General features: G+C 43.8%; 1 protein-coding gene across 1 annotated transcript; it reads left to right on the top strand.

Moving 5' to 3' along the window:
• The first annotated feature begins 78 nt into the window (after positions 1 to 78).
• Positions 79 to 19,144, top strand: LRRC47 (leucine rich repeat containing 47). Its single transcript, XM_073316543.1, has 7 exons — positions 79 to 775; positions 1,615 to 2,076; positions 5,062 to 5,178; positions 13,179 to 13,294; positions 14,253 to 14,355; positions 15,820 to 15,909; positions 18,201 to 19,144. Exons 1-7 carry the CDS (start codon positions 119 to 121, stop codon positions 18,441 to 18,443), a joined length of 1,788 nt encoding a protein of 595 aa, XP_073172644.1. The 5' UTR covers positions 79 to 118; the 3' UTR covers positions 18,444 to 19,144.
• Positions 19,145 to 21,095: the final 1,951 nt, after the last annotated feature.

Genomic DNA, 21,095 nt, shown 5'->3' with positions numbered 1-21,095 from the left:
CCGCCCGCCGGGCCGCTCTCTATGGTCTCTATGTCTCTATGGTGAGACGCCCAAGCCCGGGCCAGCGCCGCCCCCGGAAGCAGTGCCGTGACCCGGAAGGGCGGGGTCGGCGGGCAGCATGGCGGACCCGGCCGCTTGGCCGGAGCTGGAGGCCGCGGAGCGGGAGCGGCGCCGGGAGCTGGTTCTCCCCGGCGCGGCGGTGGAGGCCCGCATCCGGGCGGGGGGCGGCCGCCTGCCCCCGCGGCTCCTGGCCCTGCCGCTGCTGCAGGCGCTGGAGCTGAGCGGCTGCGGGGCGCTGCGGGAGCTGGGCCCGGGGCTGGCGGCGGCGCTGCCGGCCCTGCACACCCTGGTGCTGCGCGGCAACGGGCTGGGCCCGGCGGGGCTGGGCGCTCCGGAGGGCCCGGGGCTGGGAGGCCCCCTGCCGGCCCTGCGGCTGCTGGACCTGTCCGGCAACGGGCTGGAGACGCTGCCCGCGGCGCTGGGGGGAGCCCTGGGCCCGGCCGGGCCCTGCGCTCCGGGGGGGCCCCCCGCCTTCCCCCAGCTGCGGAGCTTGAACCTCACCGGGAACCGGCTCCGGGAGCTGGGGCCGGGTTTGGCCCGGGCCGCCCCCCAGCTCCAGACCCTGCTGCTCTCCGGGAACCGCCTGAGCGCCCTGCCCGGCGGCCTCCTGCCCCCGGGCGCCTCCAGCCTCCTCCCGCTGCTCAGCCAGCTGGAGGCAGCCGACAACGGGCTGCAGGAGCTGGGCTCTACCATCGCCAACCTGCCGGCCCTCAAGGTCAGGGGGGGAGGGTGAGGAGAAGGGGCTGGGCAAAGAGACTGGCTACCCCTTGGGGGTGTGAGGTTGGGCCCCCCATACGGTGGGCGGAGAAGGGGTTGAGGGGCTGGGACCCCACAGGACATTGCAGGTAGTTTCCTGTGGGTTGGAATGGGGGTGATGCTGGAGCCCTGTGGGAAGGGAGGGATGCTGTTTTGCCAACCCCAGTGTACAAATAGCATAAGTTAGGCACTTTAAAAAAAGTGATTTTAACAGACAACCCATTTGGGCTTCATTTTATTTGCTTTCTAGTTTCTGAGCCTTTAGGTTTCATTTGGTTCAGGTTATCGAGCTTTTTTTCCACAACCAAGAGGTCTAGAAACTTTTTTAATGGAAGATGAGATTCTCACTAAATTGATCCTGGATACTGGGGCTTTAAGAAAGTCACAAATATGGCATGACTTGAGAGTTGTCAGCATGGGTGGTGATTAGACCTTCATGGGAAAAGGTTGATATGTTGGATTCGGCTACATTACCAGTTCTAAAAGTAGTGGGTGTTGTATAGAGGAACTGGCAGAGTTCATGAACTATGTAATGGTGCATTGATAGAATGGCATATCCTGGTTCTAGTGTTAGCTAAAACAAATTACCTTTTCTTTTTTGGGGGGAAAAAAATAACTGATTTAAATTTCAAGCATTTTCAACCTGGTGTTATGGAATCTCTTCATGTAGATATTTTATGCCATGCCTTACCTTGTGCATCTAGCTGCCTTCTGAGCAAACAGCATGCCAAGGGTGAGTGAAGCTCAAGCTTTTTAGAAGCAGCCAGTCTAACTTTGTAAATGCTTTTCCTCCCTCAGATCCTGGATGTTTCCAATAATGAGTTATCAGAAATCCCTGTTGAGGTTGCTGACTGCCCTAAATTAAAGGAGGTCAACTTCAGAGGGAACAAACTGAAAGACAAGCGGCTGGAGAAAATGGTCAATAGCTGCCAGACAAAATCCATCCTGGAGTACTTGCGGGTTGGAGGCCGAGGAGGTGGCAAAGGAAAAGGGAAGCCAGACAACTTTGATAAAGAGGAAAGTAAAAAAAAAAAGAGGGATAAACGCCAGAAAAAGGATAGTGGAGATGGGGAACAAGACAAGCTGGAAGAGGTGAATAAACTGATGATCAAGATTCTGCACATTGCAGAAAATCCAGCTCCAGTGGTAGTTAAAGTTAGTCCAAATATAAAAGAAGTTCGGCCATACATTGTTGGCTGTGTGGTGAAGGGAATGAATTTGAAGCAAGGAAATGCCTTGAAGAGATTTCTTTCTGCACAGGTAATTATTGAAGGATTAGGCTAGAACTTTTGTGAATGCGTTTTCAGTGATATCATTTTACTCCCATTCCAAATGAACAGAGTTAGGAACAGTCTGTTCCTGGGTATAGACTCCATTAAAGAGAAAACAGAGTGACTAAAGAAGCTATTGCACATAGGCATAAACCTCGAGGACAGCTTCTCTGTAAGAACATAAGTTTAGTTTTTTGAGGGGGGGAGAGAGAGAGAGCTTTTCCCAACCAAGGAAGTAACTGATCAGTTGTTATGATGAACATTGATGTTTTTAAATTCTGGGTGACTTTAGATTGCAATATAACAGTACAAAACAACTTGCATCTATTCCTTTATGTACAGTTTGCTTTCCTATCAGATTTCTGCCCCAGTTTGCACTAAATCGCGTGATCTACTGCAAATTTCAAAGCTTTCTTTATTAAAAAGGTGTTGGAAGCTGAAATACTATTGTGGAGGGTGCCACATAAGCGCACAGATTTCCTCTACCAGTTTAAAAGATCCTTGTAGCTTTGCCATATACATTATGTTCTGGGAATGAAGGATAACTGTGAATCCATGTTAAAATTAGAGTCGGCAAAGATTGTTTCCATCTGTGATAGTCAGACCTCAGTGGCTCAGGAGCCAAATCAATGATCAACATTGCCCAAAAGAGTCACAGTAGTGTGAATTCATTGTTTCATTCACTATAGTACTATATAGTCATATTTCAATAGTATGACAGGAAATATTTAGTTTATATATTGGTGTGAGAATATCTAATATATAGATTATATTATTTTATCAACTACAATTGGTTGTTAACATAATGCAAGCGTCCTTATTGGTTAAGAACTTAGACTGATTAATAATTAAATCCCTCAGTGTTTTAATATGTGCTGCAAATAACCACAGAATACACACTAAAGAGCCACTTGCAGCTTATGAGCTTCAGTCTGAGTATCACTGAGTTAGATTATAATGTTTTTTTTCTCTGGTGCTGGACTGGTAGTTTCCTACAACTGTTCTTCAGTGCTTTGTCCAGTCTAGTTTTAAATGCCATATGTGGCTTTAAAACTGTATTAAGCCATACTAACGGCACATGTTTGTACTCTAGTTTTCAGACTTGAAGGTGGTATGTTTGAAAAAATTTCCTAACTGGTACATTAGTCACCTTGTCCACTAGAGGGCAAATGATTGCTTTTCTCAAATGTGCAGGTCCTTGTGCATCTGTAGTTTTTTCTACCTTAGTTGACTTGGGCTGTGCTACACATTTCCTAATGGAAAACGGAGAATTAGTGGGATAGATCACCCAAAAAGCACAACTTTGGTCCCATACGGTAATTGATGCTTACAAATGCACAATCTTTCAAAATATTATGCATAACAATTGCATTTGAAGTTGCAGGCTGCAGTGGAGTGTTTTCCCCAAAACACCTTGTTGAGATTGGATCAGTTTCTTTTCACGGGTTTGCTAGCTTTGCCATATATGTGGTAATAAGCACCTTTGAATACTCAGTTTCTTTACTTGTATAGTAAATAAGTATGGGATTTAGGGGTGGGGAGGAGAGAGTGGAGGATGGGGAAGATTATTCTGGAAGAAAAACAAGTGGTGCGGTGCAAAATTTGACCTACCTTAGCATTGTAAGCTGGAGGGAAGTTCCTCTTGCTTCTGTGTGTAATTGATATGCTAAATGTCTAAATAGAAGCATTTTATCTGCTCCCTAATTGTGTTTTGTTTTTAAGTCTCCATTTTTATGGAACCAGCAAAACAGTCTGAACTCCTCTCTTCTGTTTCTGCATTATAATTAGGCTTGGCAGAAATTGATGTTTTTTCTCTAATTTCAACAGTGTGTTTGGTGTTTTTTTTAAGGGTTAAAAAAAAAATACAAAAAACCCCACCCATAACAGCATGTCTGAGTTCACCCAGGCTCACATATGGGGATAAAAATAGCAGTGTAAATGTTCTTCCTCAGGCTGGAGCCCTGTCTTTGAGATCCACCCCACTCACCAGGTGTCAAAGCCCAGGCTCCAACCCAAACCCAATGTCTACACTGCTATTTATAGTCCTATAGAATGAGCCCAAGTCATTGACATGGGCTTTGAGGCTTGCTGCTGCGAGGCTTTTTTGCAGTATAAATGTATCCTTAATTTTTACAGTTGCTGGAAATTAAGCAGGGGTTAGATTTGGGGTTAGGGCAGCACTGACAGTAGGGGAATACAGGGGACTCCCTGTATGGTCAAAGGGACCAAGGGTACAAGGTGCTGGGAAGGCTGTGGGCCTGGCCTGGTAGAGCAGAGTCCCTGACCCCAGGTTGCTGCTGAACAGTTCCTGCACAGGGATGGCTTCTACATGCCTGGCTGGTGAGTGGGTGGGGCTGTGACGGCAGAGCTGCAGAGGGCTCTCTGGGCTGGTGACATTGAATCCCTGCAGGCAAAAGGGGTAAGGAATGCTCTTGTCCTGGTATGGCAGAATAGGGATCCCCAGCACTCCCAGTTGGTGAGAGCAGGGCCTGGCAGAGGGCTGCAGAGGGCTCCCTGCACTGCCACATGGATGGTGACACCAAGTCCTTGTAGGTGCAAGGCAGGGAGGCTGCGCTCCCGTTGACTGTTAGTGGTTTTTTTTCCCGTCAATTTCAGTATGTCAGTTGAAATAGTTTACCAACATCTATCCATTTCAATCCAATGCTACAGAGCGTAATTATAATCAGCAAATTAACAAGCATTCCTTCCAGTGCCATGTGGACAGTGGTGAATTACTCTTTGGTGAACAAGTAAAGAGAACTATTGCTTTCAGCCTGATCCAACAGAGGGGGAAGCAAAGGCTTGTCAAATGGAAAAAGACAAAATTGATGGGGGGGGGGGCAAAAATGTTTTGAGGCTAAGGGACTAGTTTAATAAGACAACTTAGAGTAAGGTTGAAGTTGGTAATGGTATAGGAATGCTGAAGGACATTGGCTGGTAACTTCATATTTCTGTGTCCTGCACATTTTGTTAGATCAAACTTCATGACGACATCTGTGAGAAACGAACAGCAGCAACCATTGCCACACATGACCTGCAGCTGATCAAAGGGCCCCTGCTGTATGATGCTCAGCCACCTAATGAATTAAAGGTAGGATAAATAACCTTTTTTCTGTTGCTTTATCAAATTTTGGAGTGGTACAGAAATGGGAAGATGCTATTTTGCACGCTAAAGAAATAAGAAAATTTAACTGGAACCAGGAGGTTAAGTTCAGAAAGTGTGCCAACCCCTATCTAAATCAGGCTCAGAAAACTCCTCGCTGTTCAAATATCCTTCAGAATGTGAACGTTTATCAAAGTATCTGATTTACTAATAGTTACAGAACCCCTAGTACTAGTTGAATACCTTAAAAATTCAAACAGGTAAAGCAGTCCAAAATGTTTTTTCTCCATAAAGAGCATTTTGATCTTGCATGTTACGCATTTTGCTTAGGGTGACAGAGGTCTTGGTGTTTCCCTGTTAACAGTTTCACTGCTGGTCCTCTCATTTGTGTTGAGCTGTTGCTAAGTTAATGTTCAGTGGAAGTCCATAAAATGTTAGGATATACTTGGAGTGTTGTGCAGCATAGCAGGTGTTCATTCACGTGAATGTACCGGGAGTGATGGGCAGCAATCTATAAGCTGATCAGCTGAACCAAATTCAGGCTCTGTTCACCAATTCTTTCTCTCTGGCAGTTTTATTGCCACACTCCCAGATAATGTAATCATTTACAACCCATTAGTATACCAACCTCTTAAGCTAAACTTGATATGAAACTTAAATCCACGTTACAAAATGTTACTTTAACATGCTGATCAGGAAACCCTGAATTGCCATTGTAAGAGGAAGTCAGTGAACTCACTAACTTAATTGTTCTAATTAAACAGGGAAGTCTGAATAGTGTGGATTTTGAGAGCGACTCTGTATTGTTCATTTCTTCATTCTGCACACAGTCTAATCAGCAAGGCTATGTACTTCATTTCCAGGTCTGCAGTTTATCCAGGGATTGCCCAAGAATGGCTTCTGCTGTGTACTGTAGTTATCCTCATTCAGTGTATGATAATAGCAAGATGATTATGCCAGTCTTTGTGATGGTTGATGGGCTTGTTGCTTTCAGATTAATTAGATGTCATCTGTGCCAGTCTTTTCAAAGGCAGCTTTTACCACTGAGGGTAATTCATGTTCAAAAGAAATTAGGTTTCAGGGCTGAATAAATCTGGCAAAATAAATTTTTCTACAGTAACAAATAGTAGAAAACCATTTTATGTTCGAGGTCCTACACTTGAAAAACACTCAGAATATCGTGTATTTTGTTACATGGGCTAAAAGTAATGTTTCTTCTCCAAGATGGTATGGTGTCCAGTTAGTGAATCTGCAGGCTGTCTCCAGAGTTTGGATGTAAAACTAAGCTCTGGGTGCTCCTGCAGTAATTCATTGGTAATGAGCCATTTCAAACAGTAACACTGCATGCTTAGAGTAGAAGTCAGTCTGGTCCACATCAATTTGTGTTCCAACAGAGATGTGTACTCGAGTGTTCCGGTTCATTTGCAGTGCTAAAAACTAGATTGTCTGTCTGTCTCTCCAGTTCTTGGTTTCTTCTTATTAATCATGGGCAAGCTAGCCTCCTGACAGGAAATTCAGGTGAACATTGGAAAGAAGGTTATGTAAAACATAACTCAATATTAAACTTGGATATTCTATCAGAAATAGCTGCACTCTTTGAACACACAGTTCTGTCAGTGTTTGTGCATCTCTTGTTGTTGCTAGTAGACAATGTGTTGTCATGAAGAGAAGAGTAGGTCTCTTAACTCATCACATCCGCACAGTGGGAGCCAGAAGAAATTTTCAGTGGCACTAAAGCTTTTTCAATTCTAGATGCTGTGATTGCAAACCAGGCAGGAGTGCTTAAGGTTCAGGAGCTATAGAGTCCTGAAGCATGGTCCATGACCTCACTTTGGTTGGCTAGATCTCTTTGGCCTTGTCTACAGTACGAAATTAGGTCGAATTTATAGAAGTCGGTTTTGTAGAAAGCATTTTTATACAGTCGATTGTGTGTGTTCCCACACAGTGCTCTAAGTGCATGTAGTCGGCGGAGTGTGTCCACAGTACCGAGGCAACCGTCGACTTCCGGAGCGTTGCACTGTGGGTGGCTATCCCACAGTTCCTGCAGTCTCCACCACCCGTTTGAATTCTGGGTAGAAATCCCAGTGCCTGATGGGGCTAAAACATTGTCGTGGGTGGTTCTGGGTGCATATCGTCAGGCCCCCGTTCCCTCCCTCCCCTCCGTGAAAGCAAGGGCAGACAGTCTTTTTGCACCTTTTTTCTTGAGTTACCTGTGCAGACGCCGTTCCACAGCAAGCATGGAGCCCCGCTCAGCTCACTGTCACCGTACGTCTCCTGGGTGCTGGCAGACGCGGTACTGCATTGCTACACAGCAGCAGTTCATTGCCTTTTGGCAGCAGACAGTGCAGTATGACTGGTAGCCGTCGTTGACGTAGTCCAGGGTGCTCTTTTAACCGACCTCGATGAGGTCGGGGCACTTGGGCAAACATGGGAGTGACTCAGCCAGGTCATTTCCCTTTTAAGTTTCATCTCATGGCGATTCAGTCCTACTGGCAGTGCACTGTCTTTTTTTAACATGCAGCCAGCAGAAGACGATGGCCAGCCGTCATACTGCACCGTCTTCTGCCGAGCACCCAGGAGATGACGATGGCCAGTGGTCATACTGCACAGTCTGCTGCCAGCAAGATGTATAAAGACAGATGAAGTGGATCAAAACAAGAAATAGACCAGATTTGTTTTGTACTCCTTTTCTCCTCCCTCCCACCGTGAAATCAACCGCCTGCTAAACCCAGTTTTGAGTTCTGTCCTTGAGGGGGCCACTTTGTTTCTTGCAAAGCCACCCCCTTTGTTGATTTTAATTCCCTGTAAGCCAATTCTGTAAGCCATGTTGTCCGTCTCCCCTCCCTCCGCCAGAGCAACGGCAAACAATCGTTTCGCGCCCTTTTCCCTGGATTGCCTGAGCAGGAGCAGAAGCCATAGCATAGCAAACATGGAGCCCGTTCAGCTCACCCCAGCAGTTATGACCATTGCAAACACCTTGCACATTATCGTGCAGTGTATGCAGAACCAGCACCTGAAAAACCAGGCGAGGAGGCGATGGCAATGCGGTGATGAGGCCCTGAACACACTTTTCTCTAAAACCACATTCCCCCACAATTTGGAGATCATGGTGTTTAATGGGGCAGGCTCATGCCATGGAATGCCAATTCTGGGCCCGGGAAACAAGCACAGAGTGGTGGGACTACAGAGTGTTGCAGGTCTGAGATGATTCCCAGTGGCTCCGAAACTTTTGCGTGCGTAACGGCACTTTCATGGAACTTTGTGACTTGCTTTCCCCTGCCCTGAAGCGCAAGAATACCAAGATGAGAGCAGCCCTCACAGTTCACAAGCGAGTGGCAATAGCCCTGTGGAAGCTTGCAACACCAGACAGCTACCAGTCGGTCAGGAATCAATTTGGAGTGGGCAAATCTACTGTGGGGGTTGCTGTGATGCAAGTAGCCAACGCAATCAGTGATCTGCTGATGTCAAGGGTAGTGACCCTGGGAAATGTGCAGGTCCTAGTGGATGGCTTTGCTGCAATGGGATTCCCTAACTGTGGTGGGGCTATAGACGGAACCCATATCCCTATCTTGGCACCGGAGCACCAAGCCGCCGAGTACATAAACCGCAAGGGGTACTTTTCAATGGTTCTCCAAGCACTGATGGATCACAAGGGACATTTCATCAACGTCAACATGGGATGGCCGGGAAAGGAAGATCCCTGCTAGCCAAAAGCAAACAGCTCAGCGCCAAAGGCCCCCCTCTCCCACTGCGTGGCTAACTGCAGGGAGGATTTCTTTTTAGCCACAGACAAACAGCCCAGTAGGAACAGGCACCTCTGAATGTCCCCTTAATCAAACTCCCCCATTTCAACCAGGTTAGCATGAACGATATCACTCTCTCCTGAGGATAACACAGAGATAAAGAACGGATGTTGCGTGAATGCCAGCAAACACCTGGACCATACGCTGCCAGGCTTTGTCATGCAATGATACCAGATTACTTGCTACTAGCATGGCATGGTAAAGTGTCCTACCATGGAGGATGGAATAAGGCTGCTGTCCCCAGAAACCTTCTGCAAAGGCTTTTAGAGTACCTCCAGGAGAGCTTCATGGAGATGTCCCCGGAAGATTTCCACTCCATCCCCAGACACGTTAACAGACTTTTCCAGTAGCAGTACTGGCCACGAATGCATCCCAAGTCCTCATGGCTACTTAATCATTAAAAAAAGCTTGCTTTTATAACCTGTATTGTATTTTAAAAGGTACACTCACCAGAGGTCCCTTCTCCAGCTTCATTGGGTTGGGAGGGTATTTCAGTCAGGGTGATAAAAAGATCCTGGCTGTCAGGGAAAATGGTGTGCTGTGTGCTCTCCTCAAGCTCGTCATCCTTCTCATCTTCCCCATCTGCAAAATCCTCAGCCATGGCGGAGAGTATCCCATCCTCGGAGTCCATGGACAGGGGAGGGGTAGTGGTGGCGGCCCCCCCTAGAATTGCATGCAGCTCAGCATAGAAGTGGCATGTCTGGGGCTCTGTTCCGGAGCGTCTGTTTGATTCTTTGGTTTTCTGGTACGCTTATCTGAGCTCTTTAAGATTCACGCGGCACTGTGTTGCGTCCCTGATGTAGCCTCTGTCCCTCCTGGCCTCTGAGATGTTTTGGCATTTCGTCTTTTGGAACGTAGTTCTGTTAGCACGGATTCCTCTCCCCATACAGCGATCAGATCCAGTACCTCCTGTTCAGTCCATGCTGGAGCTCTTTCTCGATTCTGGGACTGCATGGTCACCTGTGCTGATGAGCTCACCTGGCCAAACAGGAAATGAGATTCAAAAGTTCCTGGGGCTTTTCCTGTACACCTGGCCAGTACATCTGAGTTGAGAGTGCTGTCCAGAGCGGTCACAATGGCGCACTGTGGGATAGCTCCCAGAGGCCAATACCTTCAAATTGCGTCCACACTAACCCTAATTCGAAACGGCGATGTCGATTTCAGCGCTAATCCCCTCCTTGGGGAGGAGTACAAAAATCGGTTTTAAGAGCCCTTTATGTCGAAAAAATGGCTTCGTTGTGTAGATGGGTGCAGGGTTAATTCGGATTTAATGCTGCTAAATCTGACATAAACTCGTAGTGTAGACCAGGCCTTAGATGCAGACTGCCTTCGTTTTCATCACTAATAATGCAATCAAGGCATTTCTGTTCATTTCTCAAGCTCTATAGGAGTGCAGGCAAATGTTAGTAGTTAATGCATTTTGTCTAAAGCATTTAATCATATACTGATGAGGTTCAGTCCTCCAACAGTTGCCCTCTTATGGACTGAGGCCATACGAAGCTAGAAATTACTTGGAACAAGCCCAGTACTTGTCTCTTGCTACAAAGGAACTGACAGGCTGTAGTAAACTTACCTACCTGTTGCCCAAGGCAAAAACACTTTTAACTGTACTTCCTGATGAAATGTTACTAATCTTTGGTTTTGTTTACTTTTAATATTCCAGATGGCAAAGCATCTCTGATTTAAACCATGCAGCCCACAAAGTAATCCCTGATCAAACAAGGCTTTCTGAGAACCCACTCCACAGGATATATTTAACTCCTAGCAAACACTACCAGCCAGCAGTAGAATCCAGGAGCCAAGTCTTTCATATATAATTGAAATTAGAAAAAATGTTGCAGGTGTGGACTTTGGCCAAGGGATCACAAATAAATCCTGAACTTCATGTTCACCACCTGATGTTGAAAAATTGCCTGTCTTGTGGCCTTAATTGCAGGTGCAAATACTAGAATGTGGACATCTGACTACCTGACTCTGCTTGCTTGCTAGTTAGACAGACATGTTTACTACAAGTTATTGTGCGTGAATAGTCACAAAATACAGTAGGCTAATGCACACTTCTTTCACTTCTGGAGACTTTGGTCCAATTATTTCCTTGGATCACAGGTGAAAGATTTTGTTGGATCTTCAAATTCAGTTGCCCACAGCATCATGATTCTAAAGGGACCAGAATCCAAATTGTGGGGTAGTTCTTCACAGTATGAGACAATGCTATATTTTTTCTGCAGTTACCACGAATTGCTGACCAAGCTATGGGAATAGCCTTTGAGATGCACCTAAAAAAGTGTCCTCCTAATTCCATTAATACAATAGGAGAGCAGTTGACTGGCTTTTTTTAAAATTTTTTTTAAAGGTGGGGGGGGAGGCAGAGTGGTGAAGTGGGGGTTATTTGCTCATTAGAAATAAACCATAGTGCGTGTGCTCCAGTTTGACACAGCTGTGCTCCATACCCTCTCCTCCCAGCTGTTCAGGAGTATTTCCAGGATGGAGTGATTAAAATAAAGGCATCTAAATCATTGTCATAATTTAAATTACTTGATCTAAAACAAATACAAATAACTATTTTAAATCACGTTGAGGCTTTGTAAAATGAATTTTAGATTTTGTCCATTGCAATTTTAGATTGAAAAACAGTTGTGCTGGATTATAAATGAGGATGGTTCAGTATCTTCTTTCAGTTTTATGTAACTGCTATAGGCAAAATAAAACATTGAGAACTAAGGTCTTGATCCTGCAAACACTCAAGTGGGTACGTAACTTCACTCACTAATAGTCCCATTGATTTCAGTGTGCTTAAAATCAAGTGTTTGCAGAATCTGGGGCTAAAATTGTATTGTTAAATATTTTTCTCTGAGTAGAATAATCATCTTTGTCATTTTAAACGGCTTGCTTCAGTGCTAACCACAAGAAGTTTAGATTTTCAATACAATACCAAAATGATTGTGAATTTTATATGTACAAGCTAAAATATAGGAGCCTAAAGTTAGGCTCCAAAGCCCCTGTGTGAGTACCTCTGGGTGGAATTTTCAGAATCACCAAAGTGACTTGGGAATGCAAGTCCCATTGACTTCAAACTGAACCCTGATGTAGGAGTATAGCCTGTTTGAAGCATTTCAGCTTTCTTGACTTGTGGAAGTACAATCTATCAGAAGGTGTTGGTTGTAAATAGAGCAATGGCTATTTGCGTAGCCATTTTCTGTTTGAGTTTGTGGATGTTAGGAGGTTCTGGACTTGTTTTTTCTGCACAGATGAGCATTTTAAGTGTGATGGTTCTTGGAAAGAAATCTCTATGTAAAATCTGAAGTTCTGCAAGCAATTAATAAACTAAAGAGAAGTACAAAACAAAGACTAAAGAAGGCAAAGAACTAGCAACGTGTAAAGTTAAATAAAAAGGTTTTTGTTTTTTTAAATGATTATTTTTCTACCCCTGTTTTCCATCCTGCTGTTCCCTCCGAGTCTTGCTTTGCTCCAGTCTGTTTTTAGCACCAATGAGAACGCGGATTGCAGAGTTGATCAAATAGTGAGGAACCATAATCACTGCTTGAGCATGTAGCACCAGCCACCCTTGATAAAACTTAGAACAACTAGAAGAGATTTCAGCAGCACTAATTGGGGCAGGGGAGTTTTCTAAACTCTGCAGAATAAAGAGCTGTAGAGCTTAATCTATAGTAATGTAAAATCTGAGATATACACATCACAAATTAGGCCTCTAGGGCATAAGAGTTAATACTAAAACTATTCAGTTTTTTCTTCTAAAATAGTCCAGAGCACTGGAAAGTCTTTGGGTGAGCCATGGTTCTAAGATGTGTATCTTGGGTTAAGCTTTTTATTCTTGAATGTCTCCTGTTCACTCAATTCTAAAATAAACATGGTGTTCAAAACTCAAGAACATACCATAATTAATAGGAATGTCCCTTTGGTGTGATAACACAAACAAGAGTCCGGGCAGGGAGTTTAAACATGCCTGAATATGTAGGATGTTTTTAAAGAATGAAGTGTCACAAATGTTTCATAAAATCCCCCATTGTCTATGTTCCAAGCAAAAGAATTAAAGTTATGCAGAACTTTCAGTTAAGTGTTATCTCCCCATTTTTTATTGCTTTAGCTCTTATGAACTAGCTCAGATAGTCCTGACGTCAATTGAATGACTCTTAGCTTTAAGTATTTGCTTTCTCTCTGATACAGGTAATGCCACTGGGTCGGAAAGAGATCAAGGCAAAGGATCTTGTCCGTCAGTTGCAGTTAGAGGCTGAGGAACAAAGAAAACAGAAGAAGCGTCAAAATGTTTCTGGACTGCACAAGTCAGTGTATTAATGCACAGCTTTTTTCAAATTGATCAGACACATTTTGGCCAATTTAAGATCACATGAAAAGCAACAGTATCGTAACTGCAGATTTGCCCTTTGTGCTTAGTTATGAAAGGCAACATCTAATGGTAACAGGGTGCATATGCATTTAACATGAGCTCCTGAAAATCTAGAGGAGGGGAGGGGGCGGAAGAAGGGTTGGGGGGAAATTTTCAAAGAACAGTACTGAGTACAGTGTGGTTGAGTGACATGTTGTTGGGCCTCCAATTATACCAAGAGTTAATTTGGAAGTTGTCACCATTACTACAATATAAATTGTGCCGAAAGACAGCAGATGTTTGAGAGGAGGGAAATTGGAGGGGAGCTGAATATAAATGTAAGCACAATAAGTTTGCTTATGTGAAATGTCCAAAATTCTGTCAATGGAACAGCTTGTAAGGAGCTGAAACCTTTAAGTGACTACATCTAATTTGAAGGAAAACGACACATCACCCTTCCCATCCCGTTTGTTTTGGGATCATCTCACATGTCCATCATCATGCATGTTTTGGGGAAACCGACCAGGTAAACAAAGTGGGGATTGCATATTTTTGTAAGTGGTGGAGACGGGTAATGAGACTTAAATTTAAGCATATGAGCTTGTAGCATCAGTAAAACAAGCTCTAAAATGTTGCTATATTTTGAGCACCGGGTGCAGTAAAAGCATTAAGAACGTGTTCGCTCACTTTGGCAATCGGAATATTACTTTAACTTCAAAGTGCTTCATGATTATTGCTTCATTACTCACATTTAGTGCAGGCCGTGCAGTTGTTGTCATGATGCCGTAGTTACATTTTTCTGTGTGTTGGATCAGAAACACATAACCTCCATTTTCCCACTCTTCTAACTGTCTTATTTATTGTTGCCTGATCTCTTTCCGTTATCTTCACCTTTTTTTTTTTTCCCTTGACAGGTACCTTCAATTACTGGATGGGAAAGAGAACTATCCTTGTCTAGTAGATGCTGAGGGTGTTGTGATTTCTTTCCCACCAATCACTAACAGTGAGAGAACAAAGGTACAAAAGTTTCAATCCACTTATATCCAAGTCTCAATGATAGTGGAAGTGGGCCAGGCTTCAAAACTAAATCACTTCAATCCTCTCCTTGTCAGGAGATACTCAGGTGTTGTGGAATAAATGCTCCTGATCTTACCATATGTTCAAGTCTCCATTGAAATTCATGAGTGAGTTTAGAATCTGAACTTTTAAGATCTAAAGTTTATACATTAAAAGCACTAGATTTTTTAAAATGAATTTGAAGTCAAACTATGCATTTTTAATGCTGAATGTCAAAATTACATTAAGCTATTTAGCAGTGCTGCTTAACCTTTCTGGGCTCAGGAGCCATTTGTTAACCTTGATGGCCTGTAGCAACCCAGTGCATAGCTTTCCTGCAGAGAAGAAAAATCTGCCTTACTAAATATTTTTTTTACCTAGATTATATAATGCACGTTACTGTACTAAGTACTGAAAAAGAACACTCTGCATACCATAGCAGTGGTGCCTGTCCTGTGGGGCTGGCTGGGCTTGGCTCCTCACTCTGGGTGTGGTAACCTCTGGGGTCGTAGGGTTACTCACTCACATTTGCCCTGGCTGGCAGCCTGTCGTCATGATGGAGGAGTGGCTGAGCCAAACCTGAGTGGTGCTGTGACTCCCCCACGCAGCAGGTAGTAACATCCCCCACGCAGCAGGTAGTAACATGAGCCCAGCCAGCCCTGCAGGACTGGAGTTGTAGGCGTCACTGCTGTGGGATGAGTGTGGGGGAGGCTCTGCAGCCTCCCTTTCCTGTCCCACCCAGGGCCTCCCATCTCCCCAAGGGCAGGATTTGGCCACCCTTCCCCTCCCCTCCCAGGCCTCCCACTCGACTATTTGGCTACATCTACACCATGAGCTAGGGGTGTGTTTTCCCCGGGTCGTGTACATAGACTTGCACTAGGTGTCATCAAACTAGCTGAGTAGAAATAAGAGTGTAGCCATCATCGCACAGGCAGTGGCAGCAGAGCCCCAGCTAAGCCATGCTGAGCCCAGTAGGTACATAGTCCGCATGGCTGAGCCGTGCGGCCGCTGTCACTCCCCGTGCTGTCGTGGGTGGTCTGCTATGTATACAGCTAGCGCGAGTATGTGTTCACAAACAAGGGCATCATGCCCTTGGCTCATAGTGCAGACATAGCCTTTGAGAAATCCTGGCCACCTGATATTTGGATGGCGACCCACAGGCTGAGAAACCGTACTCAGTAGCAAGCCGTTCCAAAGGTACGATGTTTTGGCCGGAGACGTGCAAACCTACAGTTCTTCCTTCATGAAGTTAGCAGGATTCACATGTCGTTACTTAAGCACTTGGATGCTTTTCAAATAATAGCTGAAATATTCTTTGAGAAACAAATGCACCAGTGTGATTATGGAGCTGTGCACACTAGTTTCTATTTCATTGTAATACAATTCAGCCTTCCCTTTTCTGAGTCCCTCTGGAATACTTTTTAGATTAGAAAAAACACTTGTGATCTATTTCTGGAAGTGACGAGCGGCACCAGCCTCCAGATATGCAAAGATGTCATGGACACCCTCATTCTAGTAAGTATTCCAATAAGCTAAATCTATAGCTTGTTCTTTGTGTGTTCCCTGAATAAGAGAACCAAGTTGGAATAGAGAGGTACATGGAGCTTAATTTCTCCCTTTATTGTTTATAATTTTGTCTTTATTGCATGTTACTATGAACATTTATTGGTAACTTTATTGCCTGTGACTATGCCACTTAATCAGGAAGTGTCAATGGATTTCAGATGCATTACTGCCTACTGGACATGCCTATCTCTGTATAGATTCATAGGCTCCAAGGCTAGAAGGAGCCATTGTTGTCATCTAATCTGACCTCCTGTATAACAAGGGCCAGAGAACTTCCCCCAAAATAATCCATAGAGTAGAGCTTTTCAGAAAAACATCCAATCTGGATTTTAAAATTGTCAGTGATGGAGAATTTACCACAACCCTTGGTAAGCTGTCCCAGTGGTTAATTACTCTCACTGTTAAAAATGTACACTTTATTTCCAGTCTGAATGGGTCTAGCTTCAACTTCCAGCTATTGGATCGTATTACACCTTTTTCTGCTAGGTTGAAGAGCCCATTGTTAAATATTTGTTCCCATTTAGGTACTTAAACTGTAATTAGCTTCCCCCCCCCCAATCTCTTTGTTAAGAGAAACAGATTGAGCTCTTTGAGTTGTCACTATAACACATGTTTTCTGATCCTTTAATTGTTCTTGTGGCCCTTCTCTGAACCCTCACTAGAACTGAACACAGTATTCCTGCAGTGGTCGCACCACTGCCAAGTAGAGAGGTAAAATAACTCTCTATTCCTACTCGAGATTCCCTTCTTTATGCATCCCAGGATTGCATTTGCTCTTTTGGCCACAGAATTAGACTGGAAGCTCATATTCAGCTGATTATCCACCATGACCCCCAAATCTTTTTCGGAGTCGCTGCTTCCCAGAATATAGTTTTACATTCTACAAGTTTGGTCTACATTGATTTTGTAGATGAATACATTTACAGTTAGCTCTGTCAAAATGCATCGTGCTTGCTTGTGCCCAGTTTACCAAGCAATCCAGATCACTCTGAATCAGTGACCTGTCTTCTTCTTTGTTTACCACTCCCCAAATTTTGTGTCCTCTGCAAAGGTTATCAGTGCGGATTTTACAGTTTCTTCCAGGGCATTGATAAAAATGTTGAATAGCTTAAGGCCAAGAACTGATCGCTGCGATACCCTCCTGGAAACAGACCCACTCGATGATTATTCCTGTTTACAGTTACATTTTGAGATTTATCAGTTAGCCTTGTTTTTAATCCATTTAATGTGTGCTATGGTCATTTTATATCCTTCTAATTTTTTAATCAAAACATGCGGTACCAAGTCAGACGCCTCACAAAGGTCTAATTATATCACATCAACGCATTACCTTGATCAACCAAACTTGTAACCTCATCCAAAAAAAAGTGAAGTTAGGCTGACAAGCTCTATCTTCCATAAACCCATATGTATGGGGAAAAAACTACGTTTATTAGTTCTCACGGACGACACAGCCGTGATGATCTACGTGAACAGACAAGGATGAGCTGGGTTGACTCTTCTGTGCCAAGAAGCAATACTGCTTTGGGAGTTTTGTATTGCCAATACAATTCACTTCCAAGCCTCCCACCATCCAGGTCTCCAGAATAGGCTGGCAGATTGAACAGATCTTTCACCAGTCATCACAAATGGTCTCTCTGGCCAGATATAGTCATCCTAATTTTTCAAGACTGGGAGATTCCCCACTTCGACCTCTTTGACACTTTGTTGTGACAGGTTGCAGTTTTGTTCATGTGCAGGTCCCACAGTCCAGGGTGTCTGATGGATGCTTTACCCCCTAGTTCCTCTCTTACACTTCATTAATGAACTGTCATTAGCATGTTCTGAAGTCCAAGTTCAGTGACACTTGGATAGTTGATACAGGGCAGGAATGAGGACAATTTAAAATATGTTGAAAGCAGAGTCCTCAGTAGTGACACTGGAGCAGGTTCTTTTCATTTAGAATCGAAGTGCTGGGCTGCAAAGCCTGATTTGTAAACCTGCTCCTCTAGAATTGGAGGACAAGAATAGCAGAAGAAAATAAGGTTTTCAGATAGAATTCACTAACCTGTATATTGAGCTGTAAGTTTCTTTTTAAAAAAATGCTTAAATGATTACTGAAAGCTTCCATTTATATCAGTCCCTCAGTAGTATGTAAAGCTCAGGCCTTCTTACTGGAAATTCTTTAAGCAATTCATAGGCCATCCACTGCATTCACCATGTACATTGATATCTTTGATTCCTTTTTGTTTCCTAATCAGAAAATGGCAGAACTCAACAAATTCACTTTAGAGAATAAGGAGGAAGAATCTGTGTCTGATGCTGAATCGGACATGATTTCTGAACCAGTGAATTCAAATCCCAGCCAAAATGCAGAGCAAGAGAATTCTCCATTAACAGTGGAGCAGGTTCGCGTTGTGGACATGGATGGGAACTTAAAAGTACTGTATCCATCTAAAACTGACCTAATTCTGGTCTCATCTCTTTTAACTGTAATTCGTTAACAGCCATCAAGGTTCTTGTAAAATGCTTTGATTTTGAATTTTTTTGCGTATTTTACAAATACAGAGTTTGTATATGGTAAAATTAAATTATTTAGACTCCTCTGTCTTTAAGAAACATGTAAAGTGCCCTCCTTTTGGGTGCATAACTCTGATAATTTGATCCTACTATGGCAAGGAATACTACATTCTTTCCTGTCTTAGTAATAAAGTCCCAATGTTATAACTGGTTAGAGATGTGAATCAGTCTTTAAATGCTAAACTTGGGATCTAAGTATTTCACATATTTTGTGCTCAGGATTATTCTTATCCCATCTAGTTGTAATTTATAGATATGGTGACCTTGGAAGTTGAAATAACATTGAGCTGTTCTAAGATGCTTTGAAACAAAATACCAGTTTATGAAATTGCCCGCTCCCCAAAAATCAATCTTTTTATAAGCCTGTTTTTTGTTTTGTTCATGTGAATTAATGTGGAAACCTATTTTGTGACTTAATGAGTAAATTAATAGATAACACAAAAACTGACCAACAAGGATATATCCCATCTACTGGTACTAAAGACATTGGCTGTCTAATATACCATAAAAAGATGATGTGGAGAGTTAAAGCTATTGCTGATTATCATGATTTGGGTCTTATTTTTCTTGATGCAACTCTGCTTTGTAATGTGTTCATATGGAACTAAACCTGAATCACTGCAAACCCCGTAACCTCTTGTGGTTTTTTAAACTCGTCAGTCTAAGTACAGCCAAACATTTTTTAAAATTTCAGTTGTGAACCTTTCATGTGATAGTTACACCACCATATTGCTATAGGTGTGATACTGCTTCTCTTGCTCACCAAAGCACCAGCAAGCCACTTCAGGAGGTGTTTATCGGTCATGCTGCATTTTGAAGCTATAATCCATTCACACTGAAGTATTAGCCACCATTGAACCGTCCCAAACCATTACATTAGCTGCCTATTGAGTTTGCTCAGAGTTTATACTACACGCCTGCATTTGAGGTCTGTTGTTTGCAAAAGCATTGATGTTCCCCCTTGTGCTGTGCAAACTCTCCCTTAACCCTGCAGCACAGAGAGAGCTGCTTCCCAAGGGTGACTCAGGGGGTGGAATGTCTCATGAGCACACTCAGTATCGATGGAATGCACTGGGTGAAATAACGAAAAGCTTTTTTGAAGTAGCCAGGTAACTTTAATGGAGAAACGAACAACTTCCTTGCACTCTTTGTGTGTGGGATGGTTTTGCATCCCAGCTACTAACTCGGTAACGGCAGACATGCTAATAGTTCCATACTGTTGGATGACATGTAAACTGTATTTTCTCGTGGAGTCAAGCTCTGTCTACGTAGTTGAACTACTCACTGTTCTATAAAACACACTGAATTTTGCTGAGATCTTCATAATGGATGGGAAAACTGAAGTGATGGTGTCTGTAATCACGGTCAGTGTTGTCCTTAGTGTTTCTGTGTTTCAAGTCCTGTAACCTGCCAGAGGTACACCTGTGTACTAAACAGCTGGATCGCGGAGATACTTCCAGTAAGCCAGCCTTTAGTTAAATAAGGGTTTCTGTGTTTTGAGAGCAGTTCGAACTTGCCTTCAGTTTACTTATGAGGTTTTTTTCTTTACATGTATACACCCCATGAAACTACACTAGAAGCTTTGCAAAGAAGTGGTCTACGTTATCTGACATAGCTTCGAGTGTTCCTGCGAGAGCATGAAGGAACTCCTGCAGTGTGCTATTAAATACGTGCTAGGCTAGGGCAGTCCTTTACAAAACTCTGCATATTTACAGTAGAGTTTTCTCCATTACTAGTTCTTGAACATGGAGTTCAGGGACCTCAGTACTCTCTCCAATCACAGTCCAACTTAAGAGAGCAGCCATACTACTAAACCCGCTTTCTCTCCATTAAGGCTAGTGCTACACTGTTATCTGTATTGTGCTTGTATTTGAGGAGCTATTGTGTCCTACTCGAGCCCTACTTTAACCTGTCCTGTTCTTACGGAAACACTTTCTGCAGTTCAGAAATGTCCACTTCCACAGCTGCAAGTATTGCTGGGGTGGGAGGGAAGGGAGAAGAGAGGTGCATGTAGGCAAGTTCTGGTGCCTTTTCCTTACTGGAGAAGCACCTCCACGGGAGCCCTGCAAGTCTACAGCTACCCGTAGATCACAGGTGGATGGGGATCCAAATTTTATATCTAAAGCCCTGCAAATCTGTGCCTACCCACTTTAAATCCATTGATGTGGATATCCGTGGGTCATTTCTGCAGCTTGTGGATTGGATGCAGATACAAATTTTGTATCCATGCGGGGCTCTAACCTCCGCCCTCCAGAAGCTGTTGCCGGGACTGGGCAAGTGCCTAGTTTAATAGGGAATGTGGGATGTTGTGTCCTTCTAGGGAAGATAGTTTGGTGTTCCACCCTGCCCTTCTCACAAAATACTATCTTCTAAAACAGTAAATGGATCATGCACTTTCCTACTGCTCAAAGCCCTTTTCATGCCTAAACTGAAGTAGCAATGACCAAGCCAGTGCAGTCTGACCACCCCATTCCTCTCTCCCTCGCTTGTAAGCTGAGTCAGGCTGAGCCTGGCAGCCACTCAGGGCCTGCTCCAGGGGAGCTTGCAGACCCTGGAGGGCACTACTTAATAGGTAA

Source organism: Lepidochelys kempii, chromosome 18 (assembly GCF_965140265.1).
Source record: "Lepidochelys kempii isolate rLepKem1 chromosome 18, rLepKem1.hap2, whole genome shotgun sequence".
Taxonomy (NCBI): Eukaryota; Metazoa; Chordata; order Testudines; family Cheloniidae; genus Lepidochelys; species Lepidochelys kempii.
Note: the sequence above shows the minus strand (reverse complement) of the source record. Positions and strands in the feature narration are given on the sequence as shown.